General features: G+C 37.3%; 1 protein-coding gene and 1 non-coding gene across 2 annotated transcripts in view; one reads left to right on the plus strand and one right to left on the minus strand.

Annotated features, from left to right (window-relative positions):
- Positions 1 to 21787, plus strand: part of TTC29 (tetratricopeptide repeat domain 29) — a 215425-nt gene that overhangs the window by 130821 nt on the left and 62817 nt on the right. The window contains exon 9 of the mRNA XM_049770083.1: positions 12715 to 12944. Coding sequence (XP_049626040.1) covers positions 12715 to 12944 — 230 coding nt within the window. The remainder of the gene's footprint in view (positions 1 to 12714; positions 12945 to 21787) is intronic.
- LOC126005529 (U6 spliceosomal RNA) lies at positions 6646 to 6752 on the minus strand. The gene has a single exon (XR_007494580.1). It is a non-coding gene; the product is annotated as a U6 spliceosomal RNA (small nuclear RNA).

The following is a 21787-nucleotide window of genomic DNA, read 5'->3' on the forward strand; positions in this document are numbered from 1 at the left end:
TTGTGATTAGGTTTCAGTCATGTAAAGAAGACCCCCTTCACCAGTGCAACATTCCCACCACCAATGTTCCAAATCTTCCTCCATCCCACCCCCCCAACTGTACTCCAGATAGGCTTTCCATTTCCCTCATTCATTCACATGATTATGGTAGTTCTCTGTGTAGTTATTTCTATAACTGCACTCACCACTTTTTGTGGTGAGCTTCATGAAGTGAGCTGGAAGTTCCAGCCCTCCTCTCATTGTCTCTGAGGATTGTTGAAAAATGACTTTTAATTTTTTTTAAATCCATAGATGATTGAGACTATTCTGCATCTCTCTCTCCCTCTGACTTATTTCACTCAACATGATAGATTCCATGTACATCCATGTATAGGAAAATTACATGACTTCATCTCCCCTGATGGCTGCATAATATTCCATTGTGTATATGTACCACAGTTTCTTTAGCCATTCGTCTGTTGAAGGGCATCTTGGTTGTTTTTAGAGCCGGGCTATTGTGAATAGTGCTGCAATAAATATAAGTGTGAGGAAGGGGTTTTTGTATTGTATTCTTGTGTTCCTAGAGTATATCCCTAGAAGTGGAATAGCTGGGTCGAAAGGGAACTCAATTTCCAGATTTTGGAGGAATCTCCATATCGCTTTCCATAGAGGTTGGACTAGACGGCATTCCTCTCTGTGGTGTGAGATGGTCCCTCATAGTTGTTTTGATTTGCATCTCCCTGGTTTAGTGACGAGGAGCATTTTTTCATGTGCCTTTTGGCCATTTGTATTTCTTTTTTTATCAAAGTGTCTGTTCATTTTTTCTCCCCATTTTTTGATAGGATTGAATGTTTTTTTTTCTTGTAAAGTTCTGTCAATGCCCTGTATATTTTGAATATTAGCCCCTTATCTGATGGGTATTGGGTAAATAGTTTCTTCTACTCGGTGAGTGATTCTTGTACCCGGGGCACTATTTCTTTTGAGGTACGGAAGCTTCTCAGCTTAATGTATTCCCATCTGTTGATCTGTGTTTCCACTTGTTTGAAAAGTGCAGTTTCCTCCTTGAAGATGCCTTTAGTCTCAATGTCATGGAGTGTGTTACCTATGTATTGTTCTATATACCTTATGGTATCAGGTCTGATATCGATGTCTTTAATCCATTTGGATTTAACCTTCATACATGATGTTAACTGGGGGGTATATGTTTGCTTTTTTGCAAGTGGCTAACCAGTTCTGCCAGCACCACTTTTTGAAGAGGTTTTCCCTACTCCACTTGGGATTTCTTGCTCCTTTGTCAAAAATTAGGTAATTGTATGTCTGGGGAAAAATGTCTTAGAACTCAAGCCTATTCCACTGATCTGAGGGTTTGTCTTAACTCCAATACCATGCTGTTTTGATAAATATTGCTTTGTAGTACAGTTTAAAGTTGGGGAAAGTAATGCCTTCCATTTTCCTTTTCCCTAGAAGTGCTTTAGCTACTCAAGGGTGTTTATTGTTCCAGATGAACTTCATAAGTGTTTGATCCACTTCTTTGAAGAATGTCATGGGTATTTTTAAGGGGATCGCATTAAATCTGTATAATGCTTTGGGGAGTATTGCCACTTTAATTATGTTAATCCTGCCAATCCATGATCAGGGTATGTGTTTTCATTTCCATGTGTCCTCTCTTATTTCGTGGAGCAGGGCTTTATAGTTTTCTTTGTATAGGTCCTTCACGTCTTTGGTCAAGTTGACTCCAAGATATTTGAGTTTGTGTAGCACTAATATGAATGGGATTGCCTTCTTGACTTCTTTCTCTTCCATATCATTATTGGTGTATAAAAAGGTCATTGATTTCTGTGTGTTAATTTTGTAGCCTGCCACCTTGCTATATGAGTCTATTGTTTCTAGAAGCTTGTTGGTAGAGTCTTTAGGGTTTTCTAAGTAGGGTATCATGTCATCTGCAAACAATGAGAGCTTTACTTCTTCCTTTCCTATCTGGATTCCCTTGATATCTTTTTCTTGCCTGATCGCTATAGCAAGAACTTCCAGTACTATGTTGAAGAGGAGTGGTGAGAGCGGACAGCCTTGTCTTGTACCAGAATTTAGAGGAAAGGCTTTTAGTTTTTCTCCATTGAGGATAATATTTGCCATTGGCTTGTGTAGATGGCTTCAACTAGATTGAGAAAGGTTCCTTTCATTCCCATATTGCTGAGAGTTTTGACCAAGAATGGGTGTTGGACCTTATCAAATGCTTTCTCTGCATCTATTGATATGATCATGTAATTTTTATTTTTCTTCTTGTTGATGTTGTGTATGATGTTGATAGATTTACGGATGTTAAACCATCCTTGCATTCCTGGGATGAAACCTACTTGGTCATAGTGTATGATCTTCTTGATGATGCATTGGATCCTATTTATCAGGATTTTGTTGAAGATTTTTGCATCAGCATTCATCAGGGATATTGGTCTGTAATTTTCTTTTTTGGCAGCATCTCTGTCTGGTTTTGGTATCAAGGTAATGTTGGCTACATAAAAGCTGTTTGGGAGTGTTCTTGCTTTTTCAATTTCATGGAAGAGCCTGGCTAGGATTGGTAGTAGCTTCCCTTGAAAGATTTGAAAAATTCATTAGGAAATACATCTGAACCTGGACTTTTCTTTTAGGGCAGATGTTTGATTATGTTTCAATTTCCTCAGTAGTGATTGGGGTGTTTAGATATGCTACATCCTCCTTACTTAATTGTGGAAGGTTATAAGTGTCCAAGAATTTTTCCATTTCTTCTAGGTTCTCATGTTTAGTAGCATAAAGTTTCTCAAAGTAGTCTCTGATTACTCTTTGGATATCTGCAATATCTGTCATGATCTCCAATTTTCATTTCTAATATGGGTTATCAGATTTCTCTCTCTCTTTCTTTGTGAGTTTTGCCAATGGTCTATCAATCTTGTTTATTTTTTCAAAGAACCAACTTCTGCTTTCGTTGATCTTTTGGATTGTTTTTTGGATTTTTTACTTCATTGAGTTCTGCTTTTAGCTTTGTTATTTCCTTCTGTCTCCCTATTTTTGGTTTCTTTTGTTGGTCATTTTCTAATTTTTTGAACTGCATCATTAAGTTATTCAGGTATGCCCCTTCTTCCTTACTGATGTGTGCTTGTAGAGCTATAAATTTTCCTCTCAGGACTGCTTTTGCTGTGTCCCATAGATTCTGGCAGTTTGTGTCTTCATTATCATTTATTTCCAGTAAGGTTTTGATTTCCTTTTTGATTTCATCTCAGACCTACTGGTTGTTCAGTAGCAAGGTGTTTAATTTCCAATTGTTAAAGTTTTTCTTCTGTGTGCCTTTGTAGTTCACATCTAATTTCAGAGCCTTGTGGTCAGCAAAGGTAGCCTGCAAGATTTCTATCCTTTTGATTTTATGGAGGTTTGTTTTATGTGTCAGCATGTATTCTATTCTGGAGAATGAACCATGTACATTGGAGAAGAATGTGTATCCAGGTTTTTTGGATGGAGTGTCCTATATATATCTACTAGTCCTTTCTTCCATTGTTCTTCTCAGGGCTAGTATGTTTTTGTTGGATTTTAGTCTGGTTGACCTATCAAGTGTTGATAGGGCTGTGTTGAGGTCTCCCACAATTATTGTGTTATTATTGATTTCTTCTTTCAGATTTGTCAGTAACTGTATTAGATAACTACTGGTCTCTCATTGGGTGCATATATGTTTAATAGTCTGATTTCTTCCTGTTGTACATATCCCTTGATTAGTACATAGTGTCCATCTTTGTCCCTTACCATTTTTTAGTATAAAGTTGGTGTCATCAGATATTAATATGGCCACCCCAGCTTTTTTGAGGGTATTGTTTGCTTGGATAATTTTCCTTCAGCTTTTGATTTTGAGTCTTTGTTCTGACTATTCAAATGTGTTTCTTGGAGGAGCAGAAGGTTGGATTCATCTTTTTTGACCCATTTTGCCACTCTGTGTCTTTTAATTGGTGAATTTCGTCCATTGACATTGAGGGAGATGATTGTCATAGGATTTAATGTCATCTTTGTAGATAAGTTTGCTGTGTTTGGTGGTCACTCTTGTCTTATAGTAGACCTGTCAGTTTTTTCTTTAAGGCTGGTTTTTCATCTGTGAAGTTTTCTGAAGCTATGTATTCTTCCTTCAAACCTGAGCGTGAGTCGGTCTGGGTGCAGTATTCTCAGTGAGGCATTCATTTCATTCAGTCTTGTCACAATATCCCACCACTGTCTTCTGGCCTTGAGAGTTTCTTGTGACATGTCTGCTGTAAGTCTTAGGGAAGCTCCTTTGAATGTAATTTCCCTTTTTGATCTTGCTGCTTTCAGTATTCTATCTGTGGGATTTGTCATTATAATGAGGATGTGTCTTGGGGTGTTTTTTCTTTGGGCCTTTTTTAGCTGGTGCTCTTTGGGCATGCAGGATTTGGTTGCATGTAGTCTTTTACTTTGAGAGTATCTCTTTAATGATATTTTTGACAGTTGATTCTTCCTGGAGATCTCCTACCTGGGTCTCTGGGACTCCAATGATTCTTATGTTGTTTCTGTTGAGTTTATCAAAGACTTCTATTTTCATCTGTTCGCATTCCTTGAGTATTTTTTCCATTGCCTGTTCATTTGTCTAAGGTTCTTTTCTAATTTCTTCTGTTGTGTTGAGTTTTTCTGCATCACATCTTCCAGTACCCCGATTCTCTCCTCAGCTGCAGTTACCCTGCTGGCGAGGCCATCCATTGAGGTTTTCAGTTGAGCTACCATATTTTATAGATCTGTTATTTCAGTTTGGAGTTTTCTGATTTCTGTCTTTGTATTCTGTTCAGATCGATCTATGCTTTCTCTGAGTTCTACAAACATCTTCCATATTGCTATTTTAAGTTCCTTATCCAAGAGGTTAATCAGGTGGTTAGAATTTATTAGGTCATCCGAGCTTTTGTTTTCATTCTCTGTGCATGGTGTTTGCCTGCGAGGTTTCCCCATTGTCACGCTTGTAGTGTGGTTTTTCCTGCGTGTTGTGGTGGGGTTCATTAGTTAGAAAGAGTGTGCAGCTACAGCCATGCTCTTCTGCTGCCTCTAGTTGACAGTTTTTTGGGGGTGCGCTCCCTAGGCCTCTGAGGAGACCTTCAGGTATTCAGAAACACAAACAGGCACAGCAGAAGTTTCCCTTGAAGTCTTCAGAGTGAACAAAGGCACAGCAGGGCAAAGCCTCCACAGGCCAGAGAGCTCATCTTATTGGACAGCGACCCCCACAGCCAGAGTTTACTCACTGGGCAGCTTCAAAGTGCAGTTTTTGGGGGGTGTGCTACCTTGGCCTCTGAGGAGACCTTCCGGTATTCAGAAGGCACAGAAGAAGTTTCCCTTGAAGTCCTCAGAGTGCTATCCCTTAAATTTTAAATCTCTGTCAACTTAACATTTATTAGATAATGTATTATTACGGCCTTTTCTTTTTTTTTCTTTTTTCAAACATTTAATTTTTCAAAATAGGAAACTTCTTTTTTAAAAACTTTATTATGATTAATTGATTGATTGGTTGTTGAGCCTCACCCAGTGGCTTTTAGGGTTACTCCCTGGCTTTGCACTCAGAAATCACCTCTGGTAGGTTTGGAGACCATATGGATTCCTGGAATCAAACCAAGTCCCTTTTGGGTCAGCCGCATGCATGACAAACTCTCTACCACTGTGCTATCTCTTTGGCCCCAGGAGACTTCTTTTTAACATGACATAAATCATATGACCTTTAAAATAAATATTCAGATAGCATATAAGCATATACTATAGAAAATTATCTACATAATTAATTTTCCAATAAAACACATATAAGCAAATGAATATGTAAATACTGGCTTATATATAAGCTACACCTGTAAATCTAAAATACATTTCTAAATATTACATTATTACCTCTTTTTTTGCCACTGCATAATGCTCTATCCTTTTCAGGATGAGAAGATATTACACTTGAAATATTAATTTCCTTCATTTTGTTTTTGGGTCACACCCATTGGTGCTCAGGTGGTATTCTTAGCTATGTGCTCAGAAATTAATCTTGGCAGTACTTGGGGGACCATATGGGATGCTGAAGATTGAACTTTGTGTTGTGAAAGGCAAATGCCCTACCCACTGTACCATTGCTCTGGCCCTGAAAGATTATCTTTATTCAGTATTCAGGCCTTTGCTAAGGCAACATTTGCTTCTCAGCTTATATAAGTCCCTCTTCTATGACTTTATCCATTAAAAGCCCAACTTTAAATACTGTCCAAAAACTGACTCCCATATGTGTATCTCTCACCCTGATCTCTCCTAAAATCTCTAGATTTAGAAAGCTCACAACCCCAGAACCCAGTGGTAGCCTCTCTACCTGGATACCTAACACACATTTCAAATCTGACATGGTTTTACCTTCCCTTGACTACTCCTTCCAAGTTTTACCCATTTTTCATCAACCTAGTGGCCTGAATCAAAACACTGGTCAATCTTTCACTCTTCTCCACTTCTGCATCATTTACAATTCAAAGACCAACCCTGAGCATTATACCATCACATACCTTATCTCAAATCTGCCCTCTTCTCTCTGAAACCATTGCCACAACCATGATTTTCTTTTTTGAATTTTATTTATATTTTTGTTAAAACACCATGGTTACAAGATTGTTCATACAAAAATTTATAATTTTTTAAAAAAATATGGTATGCTTCACAAATTTGCGTGTCATCCTTGCACAGGGGCCATGCTAATCTTCTCTGTATCGTTCCAATTTTAGTATATGTGCTGCCGAAGAGAGCACTAAAATTTATAATTTTAACAGATAAAATTAATTATTTATAGTCATACAATATATAACAATCTTCATCAGTGTGCATTTCCCACCACCAGTATCATCAGTTTCCTTCTCACCTTCCCTGATGTCCTTTTCCCTCTCACCCACTCTCCCCCACCTACTCCTGGGGCTGGCATTTTATTTTACTTCACATACTCTCTCTATTTTCTTTTTTGAGATTGTTTTTTAAACTATTGCTAGTGAAGGGATGCCATGAATGTTCCTTTCATATTAGAACCTCTCTACTCTAACTATACTCTCCACTCTGTGGCAACCTTCCTACCATAAACTGGTCCTAATCGTCATCTTTATTGCCGCTGGATGTCATCCTACACTGTCTTTTTACTTTTCCTTGCATCCCACAGATGAGTGAGATTATACTATGCTTATCCTTCTCCCTCTGACTCATTTCACTAAGCAGAATACTTTCCATATCCAACTATGTATAAGCAAATTTTATGAGTTTATTTTCCTAATTGCTATGTAGTATTTTGTTGTGTATATTTACCACAATTTCTATAGCCACTCATCTGTTATCAGTCACCTGGGTTGTTTCCAGATTCTGGCCATTGTAAATAGTGTTGCAATGAACATAGAGTGCATAGGATGCTTTTGTAATGTGTTTTAGTATTCTTAGAGTATATCCCTAGAGGTTACTGGATCATAAGTTCAATTTCCAGTTTTTTAAGGAATATCCATATTGTTTTCCAGAAAGGCTGGACTAGATGGCATTCCCACAAACAGTGAAAGAAAATCCTATTTCCTATTCTTCCCACATGCGTGTCAGCAGTGGTTGTTCTTGTACTTTGTGATGTGTGCCATTCTCTGTGGTGTGAGATGATACCTCATTTTTTTTAATTTGTATCTTTCTAATGATTAGTGATGTGGAGTATTTGGGGGGACACACCCAGCAGAGGTCAGGGGTTACTCCTGGCTCTCTGCTCAGAAATCGCTCCTGGAAGGCACGGGGGACCATATGGGATGCCAGGATTCAAACCACCATTGGTCCTGGGAAGGCTGCTTGCAAGGCAAACGCTCCACCAATGTGCTATCTCTACAGCCCTAGATGTGGAGTATTTTTCCATGAGCCTTTTGGCCATCTGTATTTCTTCTTTAAGGAAATTTCTATTCATTTCTTCTCTTCATTTATTGATAAGAATAGATTTTTTTTTCTTGTTCAGTTCTGCCAGTACCTTATATATCTTAGATATCAGCCCATTATCAAGTGGGTATTGGTCGAATAATTTCTCCCATTCCATGGGTAGTTTTTCTATCTAGTTACTGTTTCCTTTGAAGTGCAGAAGCTTCTCAGTTTAATGTAGTCTCATTTGTTTATCTCTGCTTCCACTTGCTTGGACAGTGGTATTTTCTCCTTTAAAGATGCCTTTAGTCTCAATGTTGTGGCATATTTTGCCTATGTTTTCCTCGATGTACTTTATGGTTTCAGGTCTGATATCAAGGTCTTTAAATCCATTTTGATTTGACCTTTGTGCATGAACCACACCCATGTTTGACATTGTTTTGTCACTTGAACTACTGCAGTAATTTTTGAAACTATTTCCCCACTCTGCCCTTATAGAATCCTGTCCAGTTTCCAAATATCCTTTGAAACTCAAGTCAAACCATGTCATTTTTCCTGTTGAAAAAATGCTTCTATTCCTCTCCATTCTTCTAAGAACAGTTAACTTTAAATAGTCCACATGACTGCTCTCACCCTAAGTTAATATAGTTCACATGAATATGTCCCCCACAACTCCCCATCTCCTATTGGCTTGTGTCCCACTCTCTTTACAGATCTAGCACAATGGTGGTGGCTGATACAATGCGTTTTATGGAGCTCCTCAAAAATTGCTGACCTTGTTCTTTCCTGACACTTTGCAGTACCTGTTCTCCACTATGAATGTCAATTTGCTGGCTTCCCACTCTTCTGATTAAAAGTTCATGTTTTCAGAGTGGCCTTCAAAAAAATTTTTAAGCCACCAAGTCACTCTTTAATATTACTTTATTTCTACATTTACTACTTGTTTGCGTGTTTAGAATAGGTTCTTGTTTAATTGGGCTGGAATGAAACCTTAATAATGAGAACAGGGGGCTGGAGTGGTGGTGCAGAGGTAGGACATTTGCTTTGCACATGGCTCACCTAGGATGGACTGTGGTTCAATCCCCTGGCATCACTTATGATCCCCCAAGCCAGGAGCGATTTCTGAGTGCAAAGCCAGGAGTAACCCCTGAGTGTAACTGGGTGTGGCCTCAAAACCAAAATAATAATAATTATTATTATTATGATAATTAATAATAATAATAATGAGAACAGAGATAATTTCTTCCCTGTTCATTACTTTAGTCCAATGCTTTAAATAAAAGCTAACTTGGAGGATGGTGAACAAAATACATAAATTCTTTGAATCAGTGAACAAATTGGAAACCCATTTCATTCCACTAGAGAGTTATATTCTTGTACTATAGAGATGCCGAACTATTTCACATATGTTACACATATGCTAACATATATGCAATATGTTAGCACTTTAAGAATATGTAAAACATTGAAATTAATATCCACTGACCTATGTCAGTTTGTCTTTCCAGGCACATTCCAGACAGCACTCATATACCTCTCCTGCAGTATATTTTCCATTCAGTGCATTTGAATTGTATTCTAGGAATCATCATCATCATCATCATCATCATTATCATCATCCTAAAAATAATCCTAGGAAGTAGAATTATAGGGTCACAGTTCTAATAAAAACTTATCCAGATTATAATTAATACATCTTTAAAATATTCTTAATCTTCATCTATTTACCTTTCACTATATAATCATGGAAGGTGAACTGCCCTTCTTATCATCCTGATGTGATCTTTTGATGGACTATTAATATAAAATATAGAATTAATGTTAAGTGGTCAAGTGAGAATGTTTTAGGAAAATGACAAAAAATAGCTCTTTTATGGTATTTGTCATTCCCTAATAAGATCAGAGATAAATGTACATTTAAAACAAGGGTAGTTCCAGCTCAAAAATAGTAGGTGAATGTATAATTATTCTTCCTTAACACTATAAAAATATCCCATTTACTTTGAGTGTGCTCATTGGATAATGAGATTTTTGACACAAAAAAAATCTAGTAAGACTCAGAATAATGCATGAAAACTCTAGGTCATAATTCATACTCTGATTTAGGTCTGTGATGTCATCAAGAATCTTTCCTGAAAATGTCCCTTAAATGCTAATCAGGGCTATTTATAACATTCAATGAAGTTGTCACTTCCAATAAGATTTATTTGTGAAGAGGTTAAATTCAGTTATTCTCAAATTCATATATAAGATTTTCTAGAATTAACTACAGGACCTTCTGAATTTTACAACATCAGATAGGACTTAACTGATAATAGCAATAACCTTTGGAGAAGACATTCAACTCAGATATTACACTCTTTAAGAATTAAACATATGAAAAGACAACCTACAACATGAATTCTCATTGCAAAACAGTATGTATAAAAATACCCATATTTGAGGGACTGGAGCATAGGTGTCGGGTTACAGTATAAACCTTACATGTGGCCAATTCCAATTTGATCCTCAGCACCACCTGGTCCCCCAGTCTTAGTTGGATACAGCCTGGGATCCCCTGAGCACCACCAAGGTGGTAAATCACCAAGCATGCTCAATAATGTAGGGTCTCAGCTGCATGCATCTACAGGCCCTTGTATTGAAACCCCACTGAGAAGGCTGAGAACTGCTGGTGCAACCTCCTGCCCCCGCCCCATAGTGCTCATAGCTGAAAAAAGAATAATGTTGCATTCCTTAACCATGTTTTCAACTGATATTTGTGTTAGTTTAAGGGAAGTTGTATTGTGTCTCAACTGATTACTAGGCTGAATATGATGAAAAGGTAATGTATCAGGGCCAGTGAGGTGGCACTAGAAGTAAGGTGTCTGCCTTGCAAGTGCTAGCCATATGGTTCCCCCATATTGCCAGGGGCAATTTCTGAGCGCTTAGCCAGGAGTAACCATTGAGCATCAAATGGGTGTAGCAAAAAAAAAAAAAAAAAGAAAAGGTAATGTTATCACACTGATTTTATTTAGGACTATAAATTTAAGTAAAATTTAAGTAAAATTCCATATGCATCATAGTCATTTGCTGATATCCACTAGATGCAAGTTCTGCCATGCTATGTACTGCTGAATTATCTTGAAGCCACTTAGGTCAGACAATATGGTAGCTGCCCAGTGAATAAGTGGACAAAAGAATTTGTTCTAAACAAATTAAACATACACACACACACACACACACACACACACACACACACACACACACACACACACACATATATTCTGGAAGGACAGAAAGCTCATCAGACTAGAGTACAGTCCTTGCTTGCAGGAGGCCTGTGTTCAATCCCCATTACTACCCAGAAGTGATCTCCCAAGCACTGAGCTAAGAGTAATTATTGAGTACTAGAGGCTCCTAAGCAAACAAGGAAATACCTTTTATAATAATCTTCTGGACACTCAAATAGATAACCATTTATTTATGAGTCTTCATTTTCCTAAGACCCTGACCTAAAATAGTAGTCTTGAGTTTAGAGCTATAGCACAATAATTAGGTATTTATGCTTCTCTTTATAAAAATATATATACTTGGCCCATCCTATAACTTTAATGTTTAGCATAGTGAGCTATATTTTCTGCAAGTTTCATTTTCATCTTTAATATTTGTATTGTTGGGGCCAGAGTGGTGACACAGCAGTAGGGTGTTTGCCTTGCACACGACTGACCTAGGATGGACCTCGATTCGATCCCCTGGTGTCCCATATGGTCCCCCAAACCAGGAACTATATCTGAGCACTTAACCAGGAGTAACCCCTGAGCATCACCAGAAGTGGCCCCAAAATATTTGGATTGTTTTCCAGTCATATAATTTACCAATAAAATTAGAAGACAAACTCTTGGCTCAGCTTTGTTTTTCTGAGTTAGGTAGTATCATTATCATATAAACACTGTTTTGTATTTTGACATATGAGGAAAACACCACTTCAATAAACAAAAATTAGTTTTGATAGAATAGGGTCTCTACATTTAAAATTATATTTTTAAGTTTAATTGGATGAACTATTTGATTAAATGACCTACATAAACCTTTCTTAATAAAATATAACAAGAGTACAAAGTACTACTTTTGTATGTCACAAACTATCACTTAAACTCTATTTATCTTTTTCTTCACCTTGCTAGGAAGTTCTTATTCAATCAGTTTTATCTTTTTTTTCAATGCCATGATGCTACACTTTAATTTATATTATTTGTTTTCTTCTAACATTGGAGTTACTTCTTTTCTGGTTCACTTAAGCATAAAATTAAATTTCTTATTTGAAATGTTTCTTATTTATTGATATAAGCCTGTTTTGCTACAAACTTCCCTTGTAGTGATGATTTGACCTAATTTTGTAAGTTCCAAAAGCTCTTGTATTAATTTTTATGTGTCTGAATATTTTTTAAATTTCTCTTCAGATTTCCTAAGTTGAAGTTAGTTTATTTTAGTTTATTTGAAGGCATATTATTTAGTTCCCAGATGTTTGGATTTTTTCAGCTTTCTTTTTACTTCTCACTTTATGCCACTGAGAACAGAAATGTTTGATCTATTTTAAATCTTTATTCATCTATTAATACTTGAGTTTTTACTTCTCAAATGTGGTCTATCCTCAAAAATATGTATTGTACATTTAAAAAGAATGTAAGCTTACCTTTTAGAAAGTGGAATGTTCTGGAAGTACCTCTGAATCCATCTGGTTATAGATTTGGCTAGACCTGGCTCTTTACAGTTACTTCAAAAAACAAGCAAACAAAAACAGATTTCATATAATTCAACTTGACCAAATCATAAATTAAAAAAAAATTTATTTGAGTTTTCCATTTTCAGGGAAACTACAGAAAAGCTACTGAATATTTTCAGCAAGCATTTAATACAACAGCACAGCTAACAAGTATTGCTATGATGGATGAAACCAAAGTTCATTATGGAATAGCCAGAGCTCATAAGATGATGCTGAGTGTTAACCATTACATCGAAACTGCAGATCACAATAGTTTGGAAAGCCTACTTTCCTGGAAAGAGAATAGAAGTGATATTGCGGCAAATTTTGGTAAGTTGTATTTTTAATTAGTTTCTGAATCATTCTTTTTGTTTTTGGTTTTGGATTTTTTTGTTTTTGTTTTTGGGCCATACCCAGTGATGCTCAGGGATTACTCCTGACTATGAACTCAGAAATTATTCCTGGCTTGGGGGACTATATGGGACTCTGGGGGATCGAGCCACTGTCCGTCCTAAGTCAGCTGCGTGCAAAGCAAATGCCTTATCACTGCGCCATTGCTCTGGCCCTTCTGAGTCATTCTTAATGGATGATGTTTTCATTGTAATGATTTATATGCCCATTGGTAATTTTCATTTTCTGAGTAATTCCAATTTTATTTATTCGTCACTAAGTGGATGTTGGGTGCACTTTTGTTGTAATATAATGCACCTCTGATGTCAAAGGAAGATGGAGAAAGTGGTGGTATTTGTTCAATGTGGTGAATAATCCTCATTGTATTTGTCACCAGTTATTTCAATGCCAAGGGGATAAGTTAAGAGGATTAGGACGACGGTGTCTAAAAGATGGTTCAGTGGCTTAAAGCACTTACCTAGCAAACTTGAGGCTGCAAGTTCAAACCCCAGTGACACCAACACACCCCATGGCAACTCAACAGTCCTATGGGTAGAGATTCCAGATGATTCAGTCACTTAGGAAGGCCCTGGGCAAGAGTGAGGCCTGTACTTGTGCTGCAGTGCTACCACAATGATCCTGACTGTACCCCAGGATAGGAGGTCCCCAGAAAAGGGGAAAAAGCATATACCTCAGAATTAGCTCTGACCAGAACTGCACATCTATCTGCTTGTGACTGGCTTCAGGAGTGAAAAAATGGTTTTCTTCTCTTTATAAAGCTATTTATTAGTCTATCTTTACATTACCTCCCAAATTGTGTAAGGACATGAGTTCTGAAGGGCTTTAGAAGAGGGTTGGAGAGATAGGATTGAGGTAATATGCTTGCCTGCATATAGCCAACCCCGTTTCCATCCCAGGCACTACATATGATTGACCCCCAGAGCATCACCAGGAGTGATTCCTGAGCATAGAGCCAGAAGTAAGCCCAGAGCACTACTGAGCATGGCCTCCAAAACAATAAATAAATCTCTTCAGAGAAGAGAAAAATACGTATATTTCAGATGTTACTCAGATGATAAAATCTAGCTAATTCCGGAATAGAGATGAAATTCTTCCAAATGTCATAAAAGTACTCCCCATTACTGATTCATGTTACCAAGATTAGAAATGAATGCAAGAATGAGCTACATCATTGTAAAAGTGAGAAATAATAATGTTTCCAGTTCAAATACAAATGAGAAGTAAAGTCTCCTCTTACTGTCTTGCCTAATATTTTTATTGGTGGTTGTTCTCTGTGGAAATAGAGCCTTGAGGACATTATCCAATATACATGCTTGTTTGCATAGACATATTTTAATCTTGAAATACATGAAAGTCTGCTTTAAAGCACCTCCAAAATATGCCTCAAACCACAGCTCTTTCTGCGGGTATTTCTGGTCCTCTCAAATATCATCATTGTCCCTCTGCAGCCTAGAAGTTAGAATTTCTTTTGACTTTCTCCCTCCTCAATGATGGCCCTATGCACACCCAACACACTTCAACACACTCTCACACATACACTTCCATAAAATCATCTCCAGTTCAGTCTTCATTCAGGAAAATCACACCCATTTCTTTGGTGCATCATGACCAAGTGTACCATCACTAAAGTACATGTTAGCAGCACCAAATGGATGAGCAGCAGAGCCCTGTGTACAGTCCCTATGCATAGGAAAAGCAATAAAAGAGGAAGAAGTAGAAACAAACTTACATTGAAAAATTAATTTTAAAGTATTCAAGCTGGTAGCAAATTGGATGATTTGGAAAGCATAGAGTCTTCTGAATTTGTTTTCTCCAGGATATGTTTTATTTCTATTTTTAGAGCTATTATTATCTCTATAATCAAGATTACTTTCCCTTTTATTAAAGCAACATTAGTGAGCAAAAGTATCTGGTTTTGCTTTTTTATTGGTTTCTGGGCCACACCCAACAGTGCTAAGGACTGACTCTTGGGTCTGTGCAAGGAAAATACCTCCTTACTGTCACTCTGGCCCAATTCTTATCCTTATAATTTTTACTTTATGCATTGCGTATCAGAATATACTGAAATCCAAAAGAACTTTATATTTTTAAAAGAGTCATGCCCCAAATATGATTCATAGTCAACCCCATGTATCCGGGACCAGGCTTTTTCTTTCTCCAGTGCAACGGTTGAGGACTTGCAAAGGCAAACGAAGTCTTTAGGATCTACTTATTTAGATAAGTGATTAAGTCCAAGAGCAGAGTGGCACAATTTTAGGAAGAAATTCCTAGAGGTTTTCACCATTCCCAGCGAATCACACAACAAAAAGATTTCCTTTTTCTTGACTTTCAATATTAATGTGATACATTGTGGTGCGTGGAGCTCTGAAAGTCTTCTTGCAGCTAAGCACTAAAATTGAAAAGAAGGGCAGAAAGCCAGCACAGAGAGACCGCAGATCTTCATGACCACCTTCACATGTTCAATGAACAAGCCTGAGAATGATTCTCATCACTTTCATTTCTTGTGAGTTAAGTTTCTCTATTTTTTTCTGCTTAGTTTTGTTTGAGAGCCACACCCAGCAACGGTCATGGCTGGCTTCTGAATCTGCAACATAGGAATTATTCCTGACAATGTTCAGGTGACTGTATAGGATGCTGGAGATTGAACCTAGGTCAGCCACATGCAAGGCAAATGCCCTGCCTACAATACTATTACTCTGGCTCCTATTTCTTAAGAAGTTTTTTGGTTGGATATTTGGGTGGTTTACTTGCAGCTAAACACACTCCTAAGAGCAAAAGACCCAGTAGTACTGACATAATAGAACCAGCTAAAGAGTAACAATAGTTTCAGTTAGCCCAGTGGTCGGCAACCTGCTGCTGGAGAGCCACATGTGGCTCTTTACACTTTTAATTTGGCTCTTCTGTGTGCAGCGTGGCCGCCCTGGGAGTCGGGACTCTGCTCCTAGCCTCTGTCAGTGCGCGCCCTGTGTGCAGCCACAGCAACAGTCTCCAAGAGTGTAAGATGATACCCAGTATCAACCCTAAACAAAGGTGTTCCCCCAACGTCATCCTTTCTTAAAAACTCTTCCTTTGATATGTAAAAGACCACTGAATATGTACTTCTCTCTCTCTCTCTCTCTCTCTCTCTCTCTCTCTCTCTCTCTCTCTCTCTCTCTCTCTCTCTCTCTCTCTCTCTCTTTTGACCTAAAGCCTCTTGGTATTGGGAATCGGTTTTAATAAAGAAAGAGGTGTTCTAGCTTTTTGGGCTGAGGCAGAGAGTACAAGGTAAAAGGCCATGGACTCCATGATCATCCTTTTCTGGTTAGTTTGGTTTATTATTTCTTTCCTGCTACCCTGCTTCTTCAGACCAAGTTGGGTGGGGTTTAGAAATACAGTGCCTGGAGTGATCTTAAAACACATATTTTATTTTGCATAAGAGTGAGCATCTTCCATGAAGGGATTCTCAACCCAAAGTTTTCTTTTCCGTGGATTCTCATGTTCAGAGTACTCATGATTAAAGTTGTGAGCTAATGCCCTTAAATGCTGTTTTTCATATTGATTATGACTTTCTGCATAATATAAGTGCCAGTCAGAAATTTTTTGCACGAGTGGAAACATTTCAATATCTCCTTCTCAGACACAGCTATCCCAGAATCAGATTCTTTTTTGAACACATCCATCTTATGTCTCACTGTAAAAACTACTTGTGAAACTCCCCTGCAGAGAAATACTAAATTCATAGAGAAAATGAACAATGTCTGCCAAATACACAAGCTTAGCTACCCATTCCTTGTCCAACTGGGGCTGTACAAAGTCAGAGTTCTGCTCTCACAGGAACTGCACTACTTCTTCCCTCTTGCCAACAAGGCGAGAGAGCACCCTTCCCCTGAACAGCCACTTCACTTCTTCATGGAGAAGATGCTAGTAGTGGGCATCCATACTCTCACCCAGGGTAGTGAATAGCCTGGATTTGGTCACAATTGTGAATTTTACAAATTATCTTTACTGTGTTATCTGTCACAGAATTTAGTTCAGCAAGGAATTGTTTTTTTAATCCAGTCTATCATACAATGAGTGGATACAATGTACAGGTGTGCAACTTCTGTTTCTTGTGACTACACAAAAACACTGAGACATGCACAGTGCATCATCTGTACAGACATCAACACATCAGATTATTATATTGAGTGAAAATATTCTCAATAAAAACTTATTGAGACTGAAAACAGTGTACCATCCTATGTATTTTCGGTTTTAAAAATGTGGCTCTCGGGGCCAGAGAGATAGCATGGAGGTAAGGCGTTTGTCTCTCATGCAGAAGGTCGGTGGTCCAAATCCCGGCATCCCATATGGTCCCCCTGAGCCTGCCAGGAGCGATTTCTGAGCATAGAGCCAGGAGTAACCCCTGAGCGCTGCCCCCCCCCAAAAAAAAACAAAGCAAAGCAAAACAAAACAAACCCCAAAAGACCCCAAAAAAAGTGGCTTTCAAAATAAATTTCAATCGTGGTTTTGGCGAGATTTGGCTCAGTTGAAAAAAAAAAAAGATTGCCGACCACAGGGTTAGCCCAACTTGGCGCATGGCAGTGCTCAAGACTTAACTGCACTGTGGTCTGTTTACTCAATTGTCTAGTCTTCCTTCTCCCTTTTTCAAGGATCAGGCACTATCTCAGAATTTGATATCCCCAAATGTTCTTTCTAATATGTCTTGTGCTCTCAGTTTTCCTATTTCTCCTCCCACCCTCACTGCTTAGTACATTAGTACAGTTCCTGAAGAATATCAAGTTCATGAATGTTGATAGGAGGGAATTAGTTGGCTAGAATTGATTCCCACCATATTGTGAATGACTGAAAGGACTTTAACCTTGTAAGAGCAATTAGGAGTTTTTGCTTTGCTATCTTATGTCAGAATATCATCTGCAGAATATTACCTATTCCTAAGACAGTTGTAATATAGCCTAATTGAAATCATTCAGGCAGTAATATCATCCAGAGGCAAGCTAATCTCAAATAATGAAACCACCACTCAGGCTGGCCTCCTCAGATCTGGGAATCTGCCCTCAAATTTATGGCAAAGCTTTCTTTAATCCCCCTCAATATAAATTTCTGACTTTGGAGGTTCTTTTTTTAAATGGGGGAAAAAGTGTATCAGAATTTTTAAATGACAGCTCTTTACCCTTTTAAAGAATAGTGAAACCGAGTTCTTCTCTCCTTAGAAAATCAGACAAGTATTAAATGTATTTTTTAGAGGTTTGGGTGGAATACACACTGCTCAAGGAGGTAGAGGTTGTAGGTGCCTGCCTGGCATGGCTCCCCAGTTCTTCCAGGCACACAAAACAACACTACACTGTATGTCTCAGTTCTACAACTAAGCAGTCTTGGCCACTAGTCCAGGCTTAGGAACAAAACCCCCATCATGGATTTGGCAAACTAGTGTCTAAACTGAGATCCAGCTGCTGGTTTTTTTTTTCCCAGATGCTGTGTAGCAGTTGGTCAATTGTGTCCTGAGATGTCCTGAATCTAGCTAGTTTCTGGATCTAGCTCCCTCTGGTCTTTTTCTTAAGAAAATCATTCAATTTTTAAGTTCCTTTTCCGATCACAGAAAACGAATTTAATAAAACAAACAGGAAATGAATCTTAAAATAACATTCTTTCTGTATTCTTTCTATATCCTATATAACAACTCTCAAAAAACCTACGGAAGAGCTCTATCTTTCCTAATAATGCATTTAACAAAGGAGCTTAAAGATTATCAATGGTTTTTATGACAGAGTTTTTTTTATCCTAAAGGAAAAAATTATGCTGATAAAGATAAATTAAAACTTAATGGTAGTCAATATTTTTTAGACAAAACAGTGCAATTTTCAGCCTGATTTTCACATTTCTTTATTCCAATATAATGTTATACCCCATCTATTTTCTACAACACACAAAACAAGTTTGCTTCATTAGGAATTAAGTATTTCTTCAGAAAAAGATGCTCACTTCATTGGTAAATAATAATGTAGCTCTGGATCCCAGGGGTTGAAAGATCTTTTTTTTTCCCTTTTCCTTTTCCCCCCTCTGAGAGTTTCCTTCTCTATCTGCTGCCTTGGTTCAATAAAAGAGAATTCTTGATTGCTCAAACAAAAACTACACTTCTTTGAGATTCTGCTCACAATCCTTGGTAGCTGTTGGTTACTTGATAGTAACAAGTTTTAATTTTCTGATGTACAATGAACTCTAACCACTGTTCTAGGGGGAAAAATGACTAATTTCCTTTAAGTACAATTTTGCAATTTACTTATTGCAATTTATTAGATTGCAAATATTGTCATTTAATTACTAGATTGAAAAGCACATAAAAAGTTTGTTATTCAGTTAAACCACAGGAAAATCAGAATAAATGCTGGAACAGTATCCAGCAAAATAAAAAATAAAAACAGTGACAGGTTTTGAAGTTCTTGAAAAATCCTATTGCCTTATCCATATTTATCTTATTTCTACTGAATAGGTTCTTAAGTTTATTGCTTTCTTTTCTTAAGGTGATTCCAATTGGTATAGTTGTGTTCCTCTACACTTCCTACCACTGTTAAAATGGGGTGCATCAAGAAGATCCTGTCCTGTGTGTTTATTTCAGTATTTTAAAGGGGCTGCAAACACAAGGTTTGGTACATGCCAGGAGGCTTGTACTCTAGTGTTTGGGTTACCTTATCAACCCCTTACCCTTTCTTAGGTGACCATTCTATTAGGACAGTGCTAGAGTTTTTTCAGTTAGATGATTTCTTTTAGAAAAAAGTTACATTAATATTTAAAGCATGAACATATTGAAGGCACATATTTTATTGCCTTCTAATTCTTTCCAAAGTTTTCTCAGTAACAAGATATTATTATGTAGGGTTTTCCTTTTCTCATTACCTCAATTTAGTGTTTCATTATTATATGTTTTGATTTTTTAAACCACTACATAAATCAAAAATTATAACCATATCCCCTGGAATTCATTTTTTTAAATTCCTTTATTTGGGCTTCCCCCATAATTTAAGAATAGGGGCACTTCAGTCTCAATAGTGCAGGGAATACTCCTGGTTCTAAGGTCACTCCTACTAGTGCTTGGGGAGACCATGTGGTACAGGGATCAAGCCCAAATCTGCACGCAAAGCATTTGTTCTGTCTATTGTCAATGTATTATTTTTTTTGACCCCAATCCTTTCTGTCATTTTAGCTCTCATACAAGAATGATATTTTTTATAATCTGGAGTCTTTAGCATCATTTATAGAATAGTAAAAAATTTTTATAATGTATCCATAAAAATATAAAAACATATTTAAGGATTTATAAATGGCTTATAATTTTGGGCCACACCTTGTGATGCTCAGGAGTTACTCCTAGCTATGTGCTCAGAAATAGCTGCTGGGTTGGGGGACCATATGGGTTGCCAGGGGATCAAACCAAGGTCAGTCCTGGGTCAACCTCTAAATGGCTTATAATTTTGATGAATAATTTAAACAACAACCCATGAAGTTGTGTCTATATTTATTTACATTTTATGATATTAATATATATTTCACTTCTGGAGGATAATAAAATCATGGAATAAACATCATGATAAACTGGGAAAGATATGCTCAGCACATATCAAGTACATACAAATAACAAGCCAAGAATCTAATATGAAGAAATAGGAGACTATTTTTTTGTTTGTTTGTTTTACTTTGGGGCCACACCCAGTGATGCTCAGGGGTTGCTCCTGGCTATGTGCTCAAAAATTGCTCCTGACTTGGGGGACCATATGAGATGCCGGGGAATCGAACCACAGTCCATTCTAGGCTAGTGCGTGCAAAGCAGACACCTTTAAGCCCTGCACCACCTCTCCGGCCTCAGGAGACTATTTCTTGATTTCAGTGCATATGCTGAAATCATGCTGGCCAGCAATTTGACATTCCATGAGTCAATCCCTGGATTCTTACAAATGTACCCAAACACATTTACTTTCTCAATTCTCCAACTACTGTCACCACAAAATAAAAGTTAAAGGCATTCCACTAGTCTTCACTATTTCCAAATCTTTGAATACTACAATGGATTCAAGGTCTGCTTCCTCTCCTTTCATCCTAACTTTCAAAAATATATATAAACAAAAAGATTTTTTTATCATACCCTTGAGGTAAACATAGTTAAATTTTGTCAAATCAATAGGAAAAACAAGTGAACTCCCAGGTAAATACTCTCCTTCAAAAGGATTGTGTGTCTGACTCTGAACAAGGAGGAAATGAACAGCTTTTATAAGCAGAAACTTTGGACTGTGTAGTTCACTGTATCACACCTGAGGAAGTATATTTTCCATTCACATCAAAGGAAATTTAGCTCTATCATGCCAAAGGTCTTCCTGACTTAGTTATTGGATAGGTCCTAGAAATAGATGCATCATTTTCCTCTGGTATATACATGTATCTCAGACAGTAAAATAACAATGAATAAATAATGAATTACATGAATTTTCAAATTTAGCAGTTTAAAGATGACATGAAAGTATCTTCATATCAGAATAACTATCATAAGATGTTACTGCAAATATTTTCATGGTTCAGATTTATTTGTGCCAGTTTTTGACCACCACTTACTAGCAGGGTTTTGAAAGGAAAAAAAAAAAAAGAACTCAACTACAACAGAGAAGTTATTATGTCCAACCTTTAAGTGTTAATTAAAATCAAAACCAAATTAATTAAAATTTTGCATATAATTAATTCAAGTGGAGTAACTCATGTTGAATGCAATATAAGCAAAAAAAAATACAGATGGTGGAGGAAAGC

The sequence above is a fragment of the Suncus etruscus genome, chromosome 3, assembly GCF_024139225.1.
Source record: "Suncus etruscus isolate mSunEtr1 chromosome 3, mSunEtr1.pri.cur, whole genome shotgun sequence".
NCBI classification, from domain to species: domain Eukaryota; kingdom Metazoa; phylum Chordata; class Mammalia; order Eulipotyphla; family Soricidae; genus Suncus; species Suncus etruscus.